The sequence below is a fragment of the Rana temporaria genome, chromosome 2 (assembly GCF_905171775.1).
Source record: "Rana temporaria chromosome 2, aRanTem1.1, whole genome shotgun sequence".
Classification (NCBI taxonomy): Eukaryota; Metazoa; Chordata; class Amphibia; order Anura; family Ranidae; genus Rana; species Rana temporaria.
In genome coordinates, this window is record NC_053490.1 from 345860744 (window position 1) to 345882192 (window position 21449).

General features: G+C 41.7%; 1 protein-coding gene across 23 annotated transcripts in view; it reads right to left on the minus strand.

The window, feature by feature from the left end:
- Positions 1-4364: 4364 nt before the first annotated feature.
- NFASC (neurofascin) overlaps positions 4365-21449 on the minus strand; it is a 211027-nt gene continuing 193942 nt past the window's right edge. For 8 of the 23 annotated variants that reach the window (XM_040337585.1, XM_040337580.1, XM_040337579.1 and 5 more), the window contains 3 exons: positions 18962-19093; positions 14898-14967; positions 4365-6615 (listed from right to left, as the gene is read on the minus strand). In XM_040337585.1, coding sequence (XP_040193519.1) covers positions 6384-6615; positions 14898-14967; positions 18962-19093 — 434 coding nt within the window. In that variant the 3' untranslated portion in view covers positions 4365-6383. The other 15 variants (XM_040337564.1, XM_040337563.1, XM_040337567.1 and 12 more) reach the window with 6 other exon arrangements.

Genomic DNA, 21449 nt, shown 5'->3' on the forward strand with positions numbered 1-21449 from the left:
CCCTAATGTTCTCAAACGGGGGCTTCTGAAGCACCAAGAGAACTAAATTCAAGTCCCACGGAGGTAGTGGAGGAGGTACCGGAGGGGGCCACATGCCGAACCCCCTGCACAAACGTATGCACTAGAGAGTAAGCCGCCAAGGGTCGCTGAAAGAAAACAGCCAAGGCCGAAATCTGGCCCTTAATCGTACTTAAGGCGAGTGTCTGGCCCACTCCACGTTGTAGAAACTGCAGAATCCTGGAAATCAAATATACACGTGGATGCCAACTCATCTCCTCACACATAGAGATGTAAGCCTTCCACGTACGATGGTAAATCTTACGTGGTTCTGTGCTTCTGTGCCCGCAGCATGGTAGAAATCACGAGTCCGACAAACCTCAGTCTCTCAGTCCTTGGCTTTCAATAGCCATGCTGTTAAAGCCAACTACTGTAAAGCAGGATGAAATATGGAACCTTGTGACAGAAGGTCCTCCCGCAATGGCAGGCAACAAGGAACATCTGCCACCAGACACACCAGATCGGCGTACCAGGGACGACGAGGCCAATCTGGAGCAATTAGGATCATCGCAATCCCTTCGGCCTCCACCTTGCGGAGTAGATGGGGCAGAAGCTGCAGAGGAGGAGAGTCATAGATTAGCCGATATTGACCCCACAGCGACACTAACCCGTCTGACGCATCCGCCCACGGGTCTTTTGACCTGACCACGGACCTCAACACCTTCGGATTGAGCCGCGACGCCAGGAGATCCACGTCTGGCGTGCCCCATTTTAGACACAGACTCTGAAACACGTCCGGGTGAAGCGACCACTCTCCTTGGTCCAGCGTCTGGCGACTAGTGTCCCCCTTACCTGATGATTGATATACGCCACAAAAGTGGCGTTGTCCGACCGGATCCTGACTGGACGTCCTTGTGGTCTTAGAGACCACTCGGAGAGACACAGTCTGATCGCCCGGAGTTCCAGGACATTGATCGGCAGGCGGGATTCTTCCTGAGTCCAGTGCCCCTGGGCCGACTGAACTCCCCATACTCCCCCCCAGCCGGTGAGGCTGGTGTCCGTCGTGACCACCTTCCAGTGACACGGAAGCAACAACTTCCCGGCCCGAGAGAGCCGGAGATGTCAGTCACCACACTAGGGAGGACCTGACTAGGCAGCTCACCCGGATTTGACAATCCAGAGACGAAGGGCACTTGTCCCAATGCGACAGAATTTCCCTCTGTAATACTCAAGTGTGAAATTGAGTATACGACACCGCCTCGAAGGAGGCCACCATGAGACCCAGGACTCGTATGCAGGCCGTCAACCGCTGCACCGCAGCCCGCAGCGTTTGTAGTTTCTCCAGGGGAAGAAAAACTCTCGCCTCTGAGGAATCCAGGACCAGCCCCAGGTATTCTAGGCGTTGAGATGGTACCAACACCGACTTCTGAACATTTAGCACCCAACCAATTTCCCGAAGGGTCTGGCAGGTGATAGACACATCTTCCTCTAATTCTGAGCTTGAAGAGGCTCTCACGTCCAGGTAGCCCACAATAGCGATTCCATGCTGCCTCAGCAGAGTCAGAATCAGGGCGAGCACCCCTAGGGACGTGAGGCAAGACACACAGACCACCCTTCTAGCTGCCGCAGAGAGACAAGGGACCCCCCAGAGGACCCACCACCCCGACCAGGTACCGTACAGCTGCCGTCTGCACAGGCCTCCGAGAGTTGCTCTCCCTGTGCCGTCCCTCAGGAAGTGTGCTGGAGCCGTTCGCGCTGATATTCTGGCCACTAGAGGCAAAATACACCACCCAAAATGGCCGCCGACCCACCACTCTGTAAGCAGAGCATGCAGGCTACAAGAAAATAGGCACTGACACATGTAAATAGCGGCCGCGCGTGGAGTAAAAAACAACAAAGACACAAACGGCAGAGAACACCCGGGACCCCCTAAGGCAGTCCCCCTCCCACACACGGCAAATTAAGAGCACCCCCCGGAGAGCGGACCTGCTGCACAGCCCTAGGATGGAGTGCCCCCAGGTGGACCCACTGTACCACAGCCGTCCCAGCTACCCAGAGCCTAGGGAGGAGGGGAGGAAGGGAGAGAGGAACAGCAGGGCGGACCCTCGATTGACCTCCCCAGGAATGCCCAGCCGTACCCCCCTGCTGGAGCAGGGCGACTGCTACTTACCCATCCTACGACGACCAGCTGAAGGCATCCCAGACAGAACCAACGTCCGTGAAGGTTACGTCATGGCTGTCGGCCTGACACACTGTGACACGGACACAGAGTCCGTTCAGATGTGAGCCCTGGAGCATATAGCTCACCGGCCACCCCTGGCGCAACGGGGCATGTCGTAGACGGCCCAGCACGTAGCTAAAAAGGCAGGCACACGCTCGATAGCCAAACCGGGGGGACTACAAAGATCGAGGATCCAGCCTGTCACCCAGTCAGCAGTTGATAGTAGATATCAGGATCAAAAATCGCAGAAAAAAATAAAATAAAATGTTTTTTTTTTTTTTAAATCCCCAGGCCACATGGGCCCACAGGGAGCCATGTCATTCTCCTGTGCTAGGCAGAAATAAACTGAGCTGCAAGATGCAGGGAGAGGGCATATACCCAGGGGGACCGTCCCCTGGACGGTACTGTACTGTATGATGTGTTTTAACACTTAACATGCTATTTTTTCTGCCTAGTCAATCTTCTAACAGGAGGATAATACCCATATGTCAAGATGCTGCTGTGTCCGTCCATGAATGGAAGAGAAACTCAATTTTGGTCTCATCACTCCAAATTACTTTGTGCCAAAAGATTTGAGGCTTGTCTCTGTGCTGTTTAGCCTATTGTAAGAGGGATACTTTGTGGCATTTGTGTAGTAATGGCTTTCTTCTTGCAGGTAAAGTGATTAAAACTGATCTTGTCTCATTATAATGGAATCCAAAAGTCGGTGGGAAATATTGAGCAGCAAGTAAATAAATATGTCCATAAAGTTGATGTATTGAAAGTGTAAAAAATAGGTATCACAGTTTGTTGTGTATGAGGCTGCTGCTGACCTGTATCCACAGCCAAATGTTCATATAGTGAGCATGGGAGCATTCGAACTGAACTAGGGAGCAAATGATTCAATCAGTCAAAATCTGTCAAAGTATGAAATATACAAAATAAATAACATTTTATTTTGTATTTTGATTCATGTGATTTTGGATTTTGGTATTGTTAAGTCCATACTTTTTTTGTCATTTTGTCTTTATTTTTTTGTACAGCCATATAATTTATCTTCACAAGAGTGTGACAAACCGAGAATATCATGAAACGCATCAATCCATCACCCTTTCTTGAAACCGCAAATATGTGTCCATGATGTCAATGCTGATATGGCGATTTAATCATTTTTGTGTACTTCCTTTTTAACTGGATTATTAACTTTGTAATAAACTTGGATTAATTTTATTTTGAGGCACAACGTCTCAATTTACTTTCTCTTCCTCCAGCTGGTGGGAGAATGGAGAAGGATTAATAGGGATGGTGCTATAAGCGGGGTTTCGTTTGTTGGTTCTACCCATGATCTAGAATGATCTGGATGAGTGTACCCATATCGCATATCTGAGAGATAGATCATTTCATAGGGCAGAACATAAATAGCCCACATCTTCAGTAAGACAGTATTTACTAGCATACCTTCTCTTTCTGTTCATCTTAATTTTTATGTGGCCAATAGTTGGGAGGAGAGACAGATATACCCCCATCTCTTGATACCAGGTGGTGTTGGTGAGTAAACCTTTAATTTACATATCCTCTAATACAGCCTGGAGCCTTTATATTAAATATAGGAGGCAATCGTTCTTTGGCTGAAAAAAATAGACAGGAAGCAAGCTTCCGCTGATGATATTGGAGCAACTTTCAATACATATTTGGACTATTTAATTGATGCACCTTTATATGTGTTCACATGTACTTTTGACCATATAGGAATTGTTTTGCATTTGATACATATGCTTAGCACGATTAATTCATAGTTTTTTTTTATGAACTTTTGTGGGTGGAACGCATACACATATTGTGTTTTTGAATTGCACTTAATAATTGGCACTAGTGCTGTTCTTTAGCACATTCAAATATATAACTATAGCAGGATCCCAGGCCATAAGTAGTTGCTTCTTGGGGGGTCAGAGAGTTGAGGGAAAAAACCCTCATTAGAGCAAATAGGATTGTTTTTTTGTCCTTTGGATCAACTGTAGGTATAGGGTTGTGCATATGGAGGATTTCTAAACGTTTATGTTTTTCTTTGGGTTAAACAAATGGACTTATGTCTTTTTCTACCTTACGCCAACTATGTAATACAATTTTATCTGTGTCACTTGCACATGAAAAATATGAAAGAAAAGAGTTGAAATTGAAAAAAAAATGAATTTATTTCTTTTGTTTTACAGTGATTAAAAAAGACAGAACGAGGAACGAACAACAGACAGATATAAACTGATTAGTGGTGCTCATGCAGTTCTCTGCTTGCTCCAAACAAACATAAAAAAGGATTCAATGATACTTTTTTTGTGAAAAAAACATTGATTATTCATTTTTCATTGAGCGGGACACTACTGTCTTGGAGGACTTTGCAGCATCTCTTGCAAGAGGATTATTTATTACAAATTTCAACTCTGGCAAGTAAACCCACTCAGCGGAAGAAAGTCGTTTTATTTGTTTAGTACCAAGAATCTATATGGGCAAACCAACATTCCATTGGTATAAAGGTGATTAATGTGTAATGATTAGATATAAATATATTAATGTTTCTCTGAGTGGTATTTAAACATGGTTTTAAGTTACTATTTACAAGTCTTACTCAAACATAAAAAATGAAGGAATATTTAGTGCAAAAGGAGAGACAAGGCCGAGTGTTATATAAGTATAGTTGGGATATCTTTGTACCACTACTACACAAGATGTGGGTGAAGGCACCCTTTTAATTTTGGGTGACTGTTAAGGCCCAATTTGGCAAAGCTTCAGAACACAGCTTAAGTTATACTAAGGCAGTGCCAGCTCCCCTTAATTTGAACACACTCTGATATGGTACAGTATAGGCAGTGGAAGTTCCAGCCTTCTCCTTACACTTGATATGCATTAGTAGGACAGTATGTCTGTCACCACTATTTTCCTAGCATACGCATCTGTAACAAAATGGAAACACATACAATATTGTAAGGGTGCCACACCCACAGAGAAAAATAAGCTCTTATATGTATGCATATGCATAAGCATTCCCATTAGTGTACACTTTGGATCTTTTGCAGTTCCGCTACCATAAAAAAAATTGCTTATAACTTTCATTCAGCATCTGATCTTTTATAATAACAAGCATTTACAAATATGGGCACTGCCAAGTCTTCTTCTTTACACACCATTGGTTGGTGCTGGTCCCATCTCCACAATTCTAGTGACAATTTTCTTCCAAATAAAGGTAGACGAAAAATTGGGTGATCCAAACAGAAGACAAGACAGGGACAGATATGTTCTGCATAGATTGTTAGTGCCACAGAGAGTAAAGGTTTATGTATGTAATGCAGTTATTTTACGTTCTTTGTACTGCTACTGTGTTGCTCCTTATATCCTTCTTGCAGAAAATAGGTTAATGGCAGGAGTTGGCTTTTACACACTGAGATAGTGGGATATGTAAAGATAGCAGCTACAATCAAAGGTCCATGTGACTGGGATTTGTTCAATGGCAGTACCTGGTTCCCCATAAGCAGTAAAAATAGTAAAAGACACTGTCTGTGGGGAATGATAATGACGCAACACAAACCCAGAGTGTCTTATTGCCCTATTTGTTATAAGTGTCATATTACATAATACTCTGGAGCAGAGCATATAACTCATGTTAAAATTGGAGGTAGGGAAAAAAGAATAGTTACCACATATTTGTTATATAGGGATTAGGTACATATCTGACTATCAATTATACTGCTGCAATGTCACACTATAACGTAAGAATAGTTCAACTCAGTCTGAGAAGAGTTTGACTTCAGGAACAAATACTGTGAGGAGAAGTTAGACAGCCCCTTTCTGAAGAATTTCCTACGTATTTTGAATATCAGACAGTCATCCACCTGAGGAACTCAATGGAACTACAATTAACAGATTGCAAGGCAAGGCTCAAGGATGTCCCAGCAGGTAATAATACTGTGTGGGGCTTATACAGGAACTGCAGCAGCTGTAGGAAGGGATTGCGCTCTACACTTCCATGGCTCCTAGTTGCATTTGGATGGTAGTTGTCCTTTGGATGTTAGCACAATCCACACTCAGGTGCAGGCTTAAAATCGGAACCTTGCACGTGAAGATGGAACCTGTGCTCCAAGGAGAGGCAAAGACATGGATGTGGTAGTAGAGTAATACGGAAGGAAGTAGCAGTGTCCTATGCCAAAGAATAGATGGCATTAACTGGTGAAGTGGCTTCTGAACTTTCATTTCCTTCTGTCTCATCTTTGTCCTTTTTAACTGTATACTGCCCTATAAATGAGCCATCTTCATTAAACTGTCCTTCTCCTCCTTCACCATAATCAACAAGGCTGTCGTCACTTTCCTGCTGCTTTATGGTTCCATCTATTGACGTCTGGCTGCCTTGCAGTGGCTTGTTGTCTTCGTCACTTATTAAAAAAAAAGAAAAATATTACTTAAACAGTTCTATTTATTAGAGAGGTGAAACAAAATGCAGAAAACCATATCATACCCAGATTTTACTTTTCAACTGTTTAGAATGTTTAGGGCAATTTAAACCATTGCAGCTTGATTGCTAGGAATTAGTGCATATATAGCAAATTAAATTAAAGTATATCTAAAAAATATTTTTTTGTTTTTTGGTAGAGTGGAGAAATATTAAAACCCTTGTAATGTTTTTTTTTCTGCAGTATGTGTTCCCACTGACAAGGGAACCCCTCTGTAGTTGTCTTGAGGGCCATTGTCACTGGGATAGAAACTAAAGCCGTGTACACACGGTCGTTTTTTGTGATGAAAAAAAAAAAACATTTTTAAAAACGTCATTTAAAATGACCGTGTGTGGGGAAAACTTTGTTTTATGTCTTCTGAAAAACGACAATTTTTTTTTCGAACATTCAATTTTTTATGTCGTTTTTCAAAACGTCATTTTTTGTGTCATTTAAAATGATAGTGTGTGGGTAAAACAACGTTTTTAAAATGAAGTTTGAAAAATGTTGTTTTGTTTCATGATAAAAAACTTTGTTTTATTTCATCACAAAAAACGACCGTGTGTACGCGGCATTATACGAAATCAAAAATGTTATAGTTTTTACTTGAATGAGAAGTTAGGGGATATCTCCCAAAGGTTACAAAACCTATAACAAATGTCTAAAAGAGGATTTCCCCTAACTTTCTACCCCTCACTCATTGTGCCTTTATAACCGGAGGTGAAGCGCAATTTCCTTAATAGGACACAAACAGCGAAAAAAAAAAACACAAGCGGGGGTTTTAACTTTATCACACTTTATCCAACACTTAAAAATGTGGTTTTAAATATACATTAAATTAACATGATTGTCTACTGCTGCAGAAAGAAAAAGCAGTTACTGTATATCAGCTTGATTAGTATTATCAGTTATTGTTAAACATTTCTTAAAGTGGTATTAAAAACAAAAGCACAATTTTTATATATCGCAGCTTACCAATCACTGTATGTGGTGGCTGCATTACTTTTCATTTTAAAGCTTTTTTTCCCATCTTTGTTCACCAAGTGATCTGACCAGTAACATACCTCCTGTATTACAGTGTATGAAGGAGCAACAGAGACATCTATGGACAGCAGCACCATCAGTCTGAAGGTAGAGGAGTGTCAGATGTACTAGCAGATTTAGATACACTAACAACTTAAAGGCAAACTCCAGCTCACACTTTATAAGACGTTACAGAAACTGTTTTCTTCCTTTTGGGATAAAGGTTTTACATAAACAAATAAAAGCTAATCAATGTAAGCACCCTTGTCAGTAGTAAATGGTTTGATCAACCCTCAAACTGCTACATCTGCAGGACATCTTGTTCTACTGAAAAACAGCAGATGCACTGGCTGGATCACCAGGTCAAAATAAAAGAAAGCCTAAAAAAGAAATGCAGCCATCACATCTAAGAAGCTGCAATAAAGTTTTGCTTTTAGGTTTAATACTACTTTAAGAAAGTGAGAAAGCATTAAAGGATGTTATATAGTAAAATGCATATAGTTAGTAAGATATATAGGACATTGACTGCAGAACTATGTGTGAGGTGTAACACATCTCTTTAATACTGCAATAGTTTCCTTTACCTGTAACATTGTAGATTGAGTATTTATCTGTTCTATTATCATAGGCGTGCGCACAGGGTGTGCCAGGTGTGCCTGGGCACACCCTAATCACCCTTCGCTGCACAGATTTGCCCTGCTGCTTGGCTGCAAGGAAAAGGGACCGGGCAATCTCTGTCCTCAAGTCCCTTTTTTTTTCTCCAAAGTGAGAAATGGGTCTGTTTAGACTCCTGATATTTCACCAAAGCCCCCCCAATGGGGCCCAGAAAAAAAAAAATATTGTAAAAAAATATTGTAAAAAAATACAAAAAATTAAATTGTAAAAAATAAATAAACAAAATAAACTACCGGCACCAACCTCTGCCTTGCTGACACTGTCCATTGCCCCTGCGGCCCTAATTATATTTACACACATGCATGTATGTTTGAGCTTTGGGGTGCACACCCTAATGCAATAGGCTGTGCACACCTATGTCTATTATTACATGAGGAATTACAAACTTTTATTACACTACTGCGTTAAAAGAATTCAGAAAGCCTATGTAAACATCCGATGCTTCTGATTATTTGCATCTGGTGAGTTAGCCTATATTATTTAAATCCAAATAATGAGCTGATTCCTGAAGTATTTTTGGCACTACGAAAAAATAAATGTTGGTTGTCATCCTTTATGTATCAGTATTGGGCAAGTATGTTTGCAAGCCATTTTCTCTAGTCTAGGGCCTAAGCACAAAATGTGTTTTAGACTCCCAGTGGGGTTGCACAATCAGTTTTTTACAGAATGCACATAATAACTATGAATAAACATGGCAGTAAGGGACCTATTTAAAAATGCTTCTGAGAAATATAAATGCTGACAGTTATATATTTCTGAAGAAGACCAAAGCTGACAATTTTGCTCATTTATAAAGATGCTCTCTGCATTTTCTCCATTCACTTTGTCATATATTGACAAATTTGAAAATAATCCATTCAAATCAATTGTCAGATTGGTATTGCCAGTTTATAATTATTTTTTGTGTTTTAAGAGGAAGGTGCATTGCTAGTTTCAGCGTTGCTCATTTCAACCCAATTTGTGTACTTTTTCTATTATTTTAGAAATGTTAACATACCATCTTCCAACTTAAAATAGAAACATTACACAATATGCAATAGAAACATTATATAGTAATAGAAATAATAAACAATAGTGCTACTCTTTAAAGCGGGGGTTCACCCCCAAAAAAATGTTAACATTAGATTCAGGCGAGTTGTTAGAAGAACAATCGGATGTTTTTTTTTTAATCGTTGCCGTACATACCGTTTTATAGATATATGTTCTCCGCGGCTTCCGGGTATAATCTGCCGGACTGGGCGTTCCTAATTGATTGACAGGCTTCCGACCTTCGCATGCAGCGCGTCACGAGTTGCCGAAAGAAGCCGGACTGCGAGTCGGCTCTATAAGGCGCCTGCGCACCGACATTTGGCTTCTTTCGGCAACTCGTGACGCGCTGTATGCGACGGTCGGAAGCCTGTCAATCAATTAGGAACGCCCAGTCCCGCAGATTACATACCCAGAAGCCGCGGAGAACATATATCTATAAAACGGTATGTACGGCAACGATTTAAAAAAAAACACCCGATTGTGCTTCTAACAACTCGCCTAAATCTAATGTTAAAAAATAATTTTTTGGGTGAACCCCCGCTTTAAGTGAATTTAATAAAAATTGTAGTAGAACATAGGGGCCATCATTTCTGTAATCCATTTTTATATGAGCAACATAAATGCTAATGTTGAATCCTTATCACAAATTTGAAAAAAAAAAAAATCGCTGAAAGTGCATTGTTGGGTGTGACTTATCTGTCTGACAACAGGTCATTTACTGCACTCAGAGGCTGCGAATAGAATGTCTGGGGTGTTCCAAAGCAGCTTCTATCTATACCATCATATCCTAACTTTAATAAATTGAATAGAAATCAATAGACGATTCCACAGTACAAATGGGGAGGGGAAATGTTGACTTCGGTTGTCACAAAATAAAGTCTACCTTTGCTTTATAGCATGAGTTAAATTACAGTGGTACATAATGTGGCTTACTTAATGTATGATCATGTATGATCATGAGCTTATTAACCACTTGCTGCCCTGCGTATAGTCATATGACGTCCACAGGAACCTTTCGTCCCTCCGGGCAGACGTCATATGACGTCCTGGGTTTCCCGGCTGTCTAGGGGCATTGCTCGGGACCTGGTGCTTGTGCTCAGCGCCCCCTAGTGTTAACCCCTTCCCTGCCCGTCACATTTACACAGTAATAAGTGCATTTTTATAGCACTAATCGCTGTATAAATGTGAATGGTCCCAAAAATGTGTCAAAAGTGTCCGATATGTCACAGTCACAATAAAAATCGCAGATCACCGCCATTACTAGTAAACAAAAATAAATAAAAATGCCATAAAACTATCCCCAATTTTGTAGCTATAATTTTTGTGCAAACCAATCAAATATGCTTATTGCAATTTTTTTTTTAACAAAAATATGTAGAAGAATACATATCGGCCTATGTTTTTTAAAAATTGTGATATTTATTAAATCAAAAAGTACGGAATTTCGGGACACCATGGAGCCCAGGGCCCCGGCACTGCAAGACTTCAGAGCTAATCCTGTGATCCCTCATTACCCTTCATCCAATGCTTGCTCCAGCCTCCTGCTGTCATGCACCAACGTAGCGAATTGGTGAAGTTGTGAAATTAAGCCATAGTACATAAGGCCTTGTCCTTGCATTGGGCAAAGCAGCCCTATGCTGATTGTGTGAATGAACCCTAACACCTGTGCGTTATTAATCACACAAGTGTGAATGAAGACAACAGCAAGTATAGCAATCCGTTATCAGCCAATTTTTCTGAATGGACTTCAGTACCCTAAAATCTGATTAGTTTGAGTTATAGCCAGGGATTGAGAGTTGCATTGGAGAAGCATCTTGCAGGTTTGGTCTGTATCCCGATACTATTCTGCCTGAAAGCTAAAGGCCGCGGCTGGGCTGCAGCTGAATGCGTGTCTTTGCTTGCCTCTGGTAAGCAGCCATGTTTCTTGCGGTGGTGGGCACTCCATATTGTTATTAAGCACAGTGGTGTCATCATAAGCTCATGGACTGTTATTAGCCTGTGGATTTTATCAACCTGTGGACTTTTTTTGACCTACTGGTCTGTTGATGTATGGTGTACACTAATTCATATGTAATTTTGGGGATAGGATATACTATTAATACAATCATTATATGTCATCTTGAGGATTGTGCATATTTTTTTAAAATCCATTTGTTGGCGCAGCTTTTTCCTCTTTTTATTCTGTTTAAATGTGTGTATCTCATTAGAGCTGTTGCCTTTGTTATTTCTCCATTGTCTAAGCGCAGTTTTTTTCTTATTCACACTGGATCTACACTGTTTTTGTTTTTTGTTTTGTTTTTTAAATAAAGGAATAGTCAAATACTGTCTCTGTGTTTTTATTTATTTTTGACACTTTTTTGGATGAAGACGTAGGGGTACAATGGGGGGGGGGGCAGGATCTGGGGGTTTCCAGATTCCAAAAACCCCCCTGCTCACAAACTTCCAAAACCATCAGCCAGGGTTGTGGGGAAGAGGTCCATGTTCCCTGGGCATGTGACCAGGAAGTGGGAACTCTCTCTCCCCCCCTTTCCTGGCCTGCCAGGATGCATGCTCGGATAAGGGTGTGGTATTGATTTTGGAGGAGACCCCCACCCCAATATTTTTCACATTTTGGTGTGGGGTTCCCCTCAAAATCCAGACCAGACCCATTGGTCACTGTTTTTTTTTCTTTATTTTTCATTGCCGGCAATACTTTGCTGACAGCTAATGATTCATTGGTTGTTAAGGACTCAGCGTCTGGCTTCCCAGCCTGCTCCTTAAGAACCAGCTATTGCTAAAGACACCGGTGGCCCCCAACTCTGAAAATTTCCATCTGGACCATATGTGGAAATTGCAGCTGAACAGCTGAACAGCTGCTTTTGGATATAGAGATGCAAAGGGAAAAAATAATAAATCTTAAAATGCAAGCTGTTTGTCAGGTATAAAGAGTATACCTAGTGAAGAATACGAGGGCTTCACACAATATATATATATTTTTTAATCAATGTTAGCTTCCTGAAGCACATACACTGATCAACCATAACATTATGACCACCCACCATAACCATTTGAGGCTTGGACTCCACTAAACCTCTGAAGATATGCTGTGGTATCTGTCACCAAGCCGTCAGTAGCAGATCTTTAAGTCTTGTAAGTTGTGCAGTGTGGGGGCCTTCATGGATTGCCAGCACACTCCACAAATGTTTAAATGGATTGAGATCTGGAACTTTTTTTATTGTGTTCCTCAAACCATTCTTAAATTTATCAGACCAGGCCGCAGCAGAACTACGAGGGTCGCAGAAGTCGCACTTGCAACTGGGCCCTGGAGTTGTACCACCATGGGGGGGGGCACAAGCAGCATTGCCAACCTCCTATCATCTCAGTGACATTATGAAAAAGCAGCCTAATTTCTTCCGTCATAGGAAAGGAGAATCAGCCTGTAAAACAAGTGCCTGCAGCTGAGATGAGTTTCTGTGACAGGCCAACAAACATACTCCCCCCTCTTCCCCACACGGGCATGCAGCTGTGCCTGAGAGAGGGAGGATATATGGGCGGGAAATATGAAAAACAGCAGTCTGCTACACACATTCCCAGCTGTGTCAATGATGCTTGAGCCACCAGTCTCGGCCCGTGGGTGAATGAGCACTGCAGTGCGCTGTGATCACTGAACTGTCCCTATATCCCTTATATTGAGTTTCCTAGTGTGCTGGAGACATATCTCTTGCTTCCTGCCACCGTGGGGGTGGGGGCCCCATAGCAGTAGGAAGGGGGCCCACAGCAGAATACATGAAAGAGTCCTGCTGCAGGACTGTAATAAAGGGCCCCGCAACAGGACTAAAGGGCCCCAGGATTAGTGGTGAGGTCTGTGGGACCGATTGGTGGAGGGGGAGTCATCAGGGGCCCTTCAAGATTTCTTGCACCTAGGCCCTGATGGTTCTAGTCACACCCCCGAGACTAGGCTACTTTTCTCCATTGCTCTATGGTCCAGTTCGCATGCTAACATGCCCATTGTGGGTGCTTTTGCCTGTGGACATGGATCCGCAGGCTAAAGCACCTGACTGGACACACTGACCGGTCTGCGGCTACACAGCCCCATAAACAACAAACTGCAATGCATTGTGTATTCTGACACTTTTCTATCAGAGCCAGCATTAACTCTTCAGCAATTTGAGCTACAGTAGCTCTTCTGTAGGACTGAACTACTCAGGCCAGCCTTCACTCTCCACTTGTATTGATGAGCCTTGGCTGCCCATGGGTCTGCCATGGTTTTCCATATTTGGACCATTTTTGGTAGGCTCTGCAAAGGCCAGGGCATCTCCCCAGAGCTGCAGTTTTTCAGCTCCTCTGACCTAGTCATCGAGCCATTACAATTTGACCCTTGTCAAAGATGCTCAAATCCTTATGCTTGCCCACTTCTCTGCTTTCAGCACATTAACTTCAGGGACAAAATGTTCACTTGCTGCCTAATATTTCCCACCCACTTTCAGGTGCCATTGTAACAAGATAATTAATGTGATTCACTTTACCTGTCAGTGGTAAAAATGTTTTGGCTGACCTGTCCAGTAGGATTCAAGTTAGTTTGAAAAAAGGTTAAAGCTGTTATTTCTCACCCTTTATGTCACAAGCTACTGGTGTGGCTAGGTTATTTTAGAAACATTAGTATCAAGGAAAGGTTTACTTTAACAGAAAAATAACTTTAGCCTACCTTCCAAAAAACCTTAATGGGAACAAATAGAAATATGATAATTATTTAGGAAAAGTGAATAAAGAGAATACAGAGAAATAAAAAAACAAAACAAAAACAATGAAAGGTAGAACACATATAAGAGATAGAGAAAGAGAAGCACACATACTGCTATAACATGGACACATCTATTAACACATCCGTTTCAATTAATCAAAGGAAACAATCCACTAGCTTATGAAAAAATTATATTTAATTATACTTGTATTACAGTTAAGAGATTGAACCTGGCTTGATAGTCAGATTTTGCTTAGTGCATTGTTTATCTTTACAATTCAAACAGATGCACACATGACTTTATAGATTTTGCTCAAAAATATAGCAAACTACTGGTTGTTTCATAGGCAGGTTGCTGGCACACATAACGCACAGAAGGTGACACGTAAGCAATGACGTGCCTCACCTGTGCTCTTTCCTGGTGAGCAGGAAGAAAACAAAGGCACACATGTTATAAGCACAGGCCGGTATGACACAGCAGCAGAGAACTGTCCTTTGTGTGACACTGTGACCCTTTGTGTTGGTCACTGACTGACTGATATATTTCTGAACCATTCTGTTTGCTGAAAACAAATATGTGACAATTATGAACTGTCTTGAGTAAGTGTAATTTATTACACATATCATGTATCTATAATATAAGTGTACTTACAAATATGGAAGCATAAAATGAATATATTACAAAGTGATTTATTAGTGGTATTTATCTGTAATGTATATACTGTACATGTCATGTTTTCTACAGGTAATAATACATCATTTTGCAACCTATCCTTACCTGTAATCAAATGATCCATCTTCATCCTTTTGATCTTCAGGACCCAAAGCAACTTCCTTTTTCTCTCGCACTAAAGAGTACAACAGAAAAAAGTAGACTTTATAAATATTTCAATGGGGCTCCATCACTGATTTTTTTCACTAGCAAAACGTGTGTATATTCTAAAATGGGCATAGTTGGGGATACCAAATACAAACAGTACGTGCAGAAGAGGAGTACTGGGCAGTATAGCAGCAGACAGTATGTGCAGAAGAGGAGTATTGGGCAGTATAGCAGCAGGCAGTATGTGCAGAAAAGGAGTATTGGGCAGTATAGCAGCAGACAGTATGTGCGGAAGAGGAGTATTGGGCAGTATAGCAGCAGACAGTATGTGCAGAAGAGGAGTATTGGGCAGTATAGCAGCAGACAGTATGTGCAGGAGGAGTGGCTAGGGTACAATGATGGGGAATATGTGCAGGGAAGGAAAACATACAGTATGACAGAAAGCAATATGCGCAAGGAGTGGAGTGCCAGAAAATCAAGCACGGAGCAGAGAATACAAAGGCCCAGATTCAGAAAGCAATTGCGCCCGTGTAACCATAGGTTACACGGCGCAATTGCTGACTTGCTCCGGTGTAACGAGTGCTCCTGATTCAGGAACCTCGTTACACCGGCTGCAGCCTAAAATCTGCGCGGCATAAGGCTCTTATGCCTCGCAGATTTTAGGCTGCATTCTTGTGGGGGCCGCTAGGGGGCGCTCCCATTGTGTATCAGCGTGTAGTATGCAAATTGCATACTACCACTGATTCACAAGCTTGCGCGGGCCCCGTGCAAGCCAGGTACGGAGTTTCCGTACGGCTACTTTAGCGCAAGGCTGCCCCTTCTAATAGTAGGGGCAGCCAATGCTAAAGTATAGCCGGACTTCCCGCGCCGTGAAATTTGAATTTCACTGCGTTTGCGTAAGTGAAACGTGAATGGCGCTGGACGCCATTCACGTTCATTTAGAAGCAAATGACGTCCTTGCGACGTCATTTGCCGCAATGCACGTCGGGAAAGTTTCCCGACGGAGCATGCGATGTACGCTCGGCGCGGGAGCGCGCCTAATTTAAATGATTCCCCCCCCCGGCGGGATCATTTAACTTGCGCGCGCTTACACCGGGCAAATTTGCTGGCGCGCCCTCGCAGTTCACGGAGCTACTGCTCCGTGAATCGAGGGCAGCGCAAAATATTTGCGTGGGCGCAGGGCAAAATCGTTGCCCTGTGCCTGCGCAAATAAAGCGCAAGCTACGCTGAATCTGGGCCAAAGTATATAAAGGCAGAAAGTATGTGCTGAAAAAGAGGGCGGATAGTAAGAAAGCAATACAATATTTGCACAAGAGGAGAGAAGAGGGTATGAGTGCAAGTAGTATGTGTAAAATTAGTGCTTGAGGGTATGATGATGGGCAGCATGTGCAGAAGAGGAGTGCTATATGGTATTATGGCAGCCAATATGTGCAGAAGACGACTCTGGAGGGATTTACAGTGGGTAGTATGTACAACAGAGATGTACTTAGGATATAAGGGTGTGCAGATTTTACAGAACAGAAGTGTGAATAGTATAAAGATGGGCATTATCTGTAGGAGAGGAGTGGAGAGCAGGATAGGAGTGTAGAGTGTATGAGGTGGCACAGTAAGTGCAGGTGGGGCATGCCAGAGGGTATATGTGCAGGCAGGGCCGCCATCAGGAATTATGGGGCCCCTTACACAGCTTAAGGCATGGTCCCCCTGGAGCAGAGAACCGGGGGGGGGGGGGGGGTTGCCGCCTGAATGAAATTGAGAAGCGGGGGGGGGGGTGTCTGCCACGAATTTAAAAAGAAGAAATATATATATATATATATATATATATATATTTTATTTACCCTAGTTCCTATTGCAGCTTGATTTGTGTCGGTTCGAAGGGTATTGCACCTCGCCCCTATTCCAACCACCCTTTCTCTTTCTGGTTTATTGGGAGGTGGGGTCCTTGCAAGACTAAGATCCTATTTGTGTCCTAGCCCATTGTTCATTTACGTGTTAAAACTTGACAAATTATTGTTCTTTTTGTTGAAATGGGTTTACACTAGATGATTATATCTTATACTGATGACCTCTCCCTTTGCTCCTCTTTTCAGGCCTTCACTGTCATAATGGTCTGTAATCTTTTTTATCCTCTTTACCTTCTATTCTCAACTCTGGTGCTCCGTCCGGGAATCCTGAATGTTCGTCCTCCAGTGGACCAGTCGATCGGTTTTGTACAGTCCGGTAAGGTAAAGGATACAAACGCCACCAAATGCTATGGCTGACCCACAATCACACAAGCCTATAACATTTTTAACACATAATGTGCAGGGTCTTAATTCTAACAATCAGCCAATTTGTGTTTCCCAGGTATACCTAGATTTCTCAGTAACACTCTATCACCAGGTTGTAAGTCCTGTACTCGCACCCTGAGGTCGAAATGTCTTTTGTTCCTCTGACCTTGGGCATCTGAAACAGCTTGGGCCTTATCATAGGCAGTCCTCAGGCTTCTCCACAGTCGGTCCACATACCCTCTGTGGGAAGTTGCTGAGGTGTGGACGTGCCGAAAGCTAGATCTACTGGCAGCCGAGCCTCCCGCCCAAACACCAAGCGATAGGGAGAGTATCCTGTGGCATCATTTGCAGTGCTGTTATAAGCATGCACAATAGCCACTATGTGCTTGCTCCAATGTTGCTTTTGCTCCGAAGTTAGGGTCCCGAGCATTTCCAGAAGAGTTCTGTTAAACCTATCTGGTTGAGGATCTCCTTGAGGATGGTACGGAGTGGTTCTAGATTTCTTGATGCCCAGCAAGTCTAAAAATCTCTTAATGAGATTGCTCTCAAAGTCTCTCCCTTGGTCTGAGTGGATGCGCTGAGGGAGGCCATAGTGTACAAAGAACTTCTCTACTAAGATTTTGGCTACTGTGGATGCCTGTTGGTCCTGTTGTGGGAAATTCCTGGGCATAACGAGTGAAGTGGTCAGTTATGACCAGGATATTTCCCTGCCCACTCAGATCAGGCTCCAAACACAGGAAGTCAATGCACACCAGCTCAAGTGGTCCCTGGCTCTGAAGGTGGCCCATTGGGGCGGCTCGGTCAGGCAAAGTCTTCCTTTGGAAACATCTAAGGCAAGAGTGGCAGTAGACCTCAACGTCAGCCCGCTTGTAAGGCCAATAGAATTGGTCCCTCACCAGTTGGAAAGTCCTCTTGGACCCTAGATGGCCATGATGGTCATGTAGAGCAGTTAACACCATCTCCTGATGCTTTTCTGGTAGGAATAACTGCCATTTCTCTTCGGGATCAGCAGAGGGGCCCCTTCGGTAGACCACGCCTTGTTGCAGCTGCAACCGATCCCACTCCTTGTGCAGTAAACTAGCTTCCTTTGGAGAATTAGTGAGGAGCAGGTCAGGGCGTTGGCTCTTAATTCCAGACTACAGAGGGGATATTCCAACTGGTCCATTAGCAGGTTCTTTTAAAAAAAAAATGACAGACCTTCATCCACAACTTGAGTGATGTCGCAATAGCATCTGGGTACCCCGGCGGCTGACACTCCGACTTCCTCAGCCCTGGCTCCACCTCTAGCTTGCTGTTCTGCTCCTTGTCAAAGGGCTCTCACCCCCTCTAATACTAATGTAGTGCTTTATGGATAACACTTTGGAAAGACTTAGAAATGCTGTCTGTGATCAGCAGAATGATTGCATATAGATTATATAGTTTATTAATATTGATGCCACAAGTTATAACAGTTTAGCCTGGCCTTGCTTTATATATATATATACATATATATATATATATATATATATATATATATATATATATATATATATATATATATATGTGTGTGTGTGTGTGTGATAATAAGGACACTTAAAGTAATAGATTAAAGTAATAAAGCAATAATTATATGGTGAATCTAATCCATTAAACAATGTTTGAGGTTATTACTAAAAAGAAAAACAATTTAGGGTTTGTTTACTTTTTTTATACCTAGATGAAGATCACACAAATGTTTCCACACATTTGTGATGTAGCCAAAAATGTTCTACTTACCTGGATATTTGCCTCCTCGACTCCTCTTAATGAAGCACACAATCAACAGGATAAGTACAAGCAGAGCAACAGCACACATGAGCCCAATGAACCAGCCTTGAGTGGCAATGTCTACTTGGTTTTTTGTGTAAGCTGCCAGAAGTAGAAAAAACATCAGTCATATATAAGAACTATACCTGGTGTAAACATGACAAACAGCAATGTTTATGTACAACAAATAATACATAACCTACACAAGGAGGAAGAAAACAGCTTAAACAGTTTTCAAAGAATAATGAAAGCTTGTATATCATCAGGACTGTAGAAGACAGAGCCCCAACCTTGTCCTTCAACTCAGACAGTAGTCTTTTTAGAGTCTCTTTACAGGATAGAAGGTGGGTATTTATGGGTCAATCACACAGTTTCTCTGGAGCTCATGTGAAGAGACCAAGTAACCAGATATTTTAGGGGGGCTGTTGAGGATCGAAGAAAGGAACCTCTGTAGTTAGACAATCAAAACAGCAAAGGAGAAAAAAAAAAACAGAACTTAGCCTAAAGTAATAGAACAAAAATGTGTGGAAAAAATGTACATACGTATGCGTATTTACAAAGCGACATCTTGCAAGAACCTTACGTATAAAACAACATTAGGTATAAAACATGTATTTACAGCATATGATTTAAAGAAAATCTAGCTTACCAATAAAAATCACAAATACTTCTACTCTTAATAAATGGGAGAGCATATTCACATACATATTTTGCAGTTTAGTAAGGAAGATTACTAATATTTTAACTGATCATTTAATATTAAGTCAGAGATTTTGCAATGAAAATGTGGCTTCCTGTTAACAAATGTTAAAGCTTAATCAAACAAGAAAGATGTGTGGAGCACCAATCAAGAAGGTATTAGCATACACTAAAAAATAGCAACTTACATTTAAAACAGCTTGATGTCACTCAGGAAGTCTAAAATGCACCGCACCGTTCTATGGTTCATCAATGAACGAGCTTGTTTAACAAAATATTAATCCAGAGCAACCGATTTAACTGTATTTTCTTTAGTGCAATTAAAGATAATTTCTAATTGCTTGCTATTATGTACTGAACTATGCTGTGCTTTTTGAACAGCCTTGTTAGCAAATGACCCCCCTAAAATTATTGACTGGGTAAAAGCTTTAGCTTCTACCTTCATTTAGATAAAAGTAAACTGGTTAATTTTTGCACACATTAAAAACTACTGCATTATATTGCGCAATATATATACAAAATATGACATTTGTCATAAAGTGACAGACAGATGGGTAGATAGATACAGAAGTACAGATAGATAGGTAGACAGATCGGAAAAACAGAGGTAGAGAAACCTTACAGATAGTATGCTAATGTATTATCCACAAAATGTAAAAACATCCCAAAGTATACTTTTCCCCTTTACAGCCTTATCTTATAAAAACTGTATTACTTTTCAATTTGAATTTTGTTTTACAAACTATTTTTGTCATTACAAAGATCAGAAAGATTGTACCTGTGTTCCCATTGAAGGAACACAAAGCCCTCACCTGAGCTGGTCTCGAACATCACGTATGGGCTTGTGACTGAGTGGTGCTCCCGGGAATAAACCCGTACTCGGTAGGTCATCCCGGGGACCAGGTCAGACAGCTGAATTGAGGGGGGATGACCCTTAACGGGAACAGTTCTGTTCATGTTATTACCTGATAGGAAAGAGCTAAGGATGAATGTCGGCTGAGTTGACAGCAGGAGATGGAGAGGAAAGCCAGAGCAAAGGTTTCATGCAATGTGCTGCAGACCCACATACGCACAGATAAAGGCTTTAGTAAAAGAAACTGTGCTATCAAACATTCTTGCTGTAAAAAACGCTTATCACAATGCCCAAAAATGTAAAGATATTACATGTAAACGTAAAGAAACAACCCTAATTTAGTTCCCAGTCCTTGCCTAGTTTCTACAGAAGTACAAACACAATGTTTTTTTTTGTATTTGGGGAAGAGTTTTTTGCTGTGTTGCAGTTTAAGATATTTCTCCTCGTCTTCTTTTTTTAAACAGTTGACCACTGTAAGATTTTACCCACTTCAAGACCAGGCCATTTTTTGCTATTCAGCACTGTGTTACTTTAACTGACCATTGCGTGGTCATGCAACACTGTACACAAATGAGATCAATAAAAAAAATCACACAAATAGAGCTTTCTTTTGGTGGTATTTGATCACATTTCTTTTCAATTTTTTTGCACTCTTAACCAAAAAATTTAGAAAATTTAGAAAAAGAAACAAAACAATATTTTTGACTTTTTGCTATAAAACATGTCCAATAAAAAATCAATACATTTCTTCACAAATTTAGGGCAAAATGTACTCTGCTACATGCCTTCGGTAAAAAAAAAAAAGAGCCCAATAAGTGTATATTAATTGGTTTGCGTGAAAGTTATAGTGTCTACAAGTGACAAAAAAAAAAATACATTTTTTTTTACAATCAATCTGTGACTTAT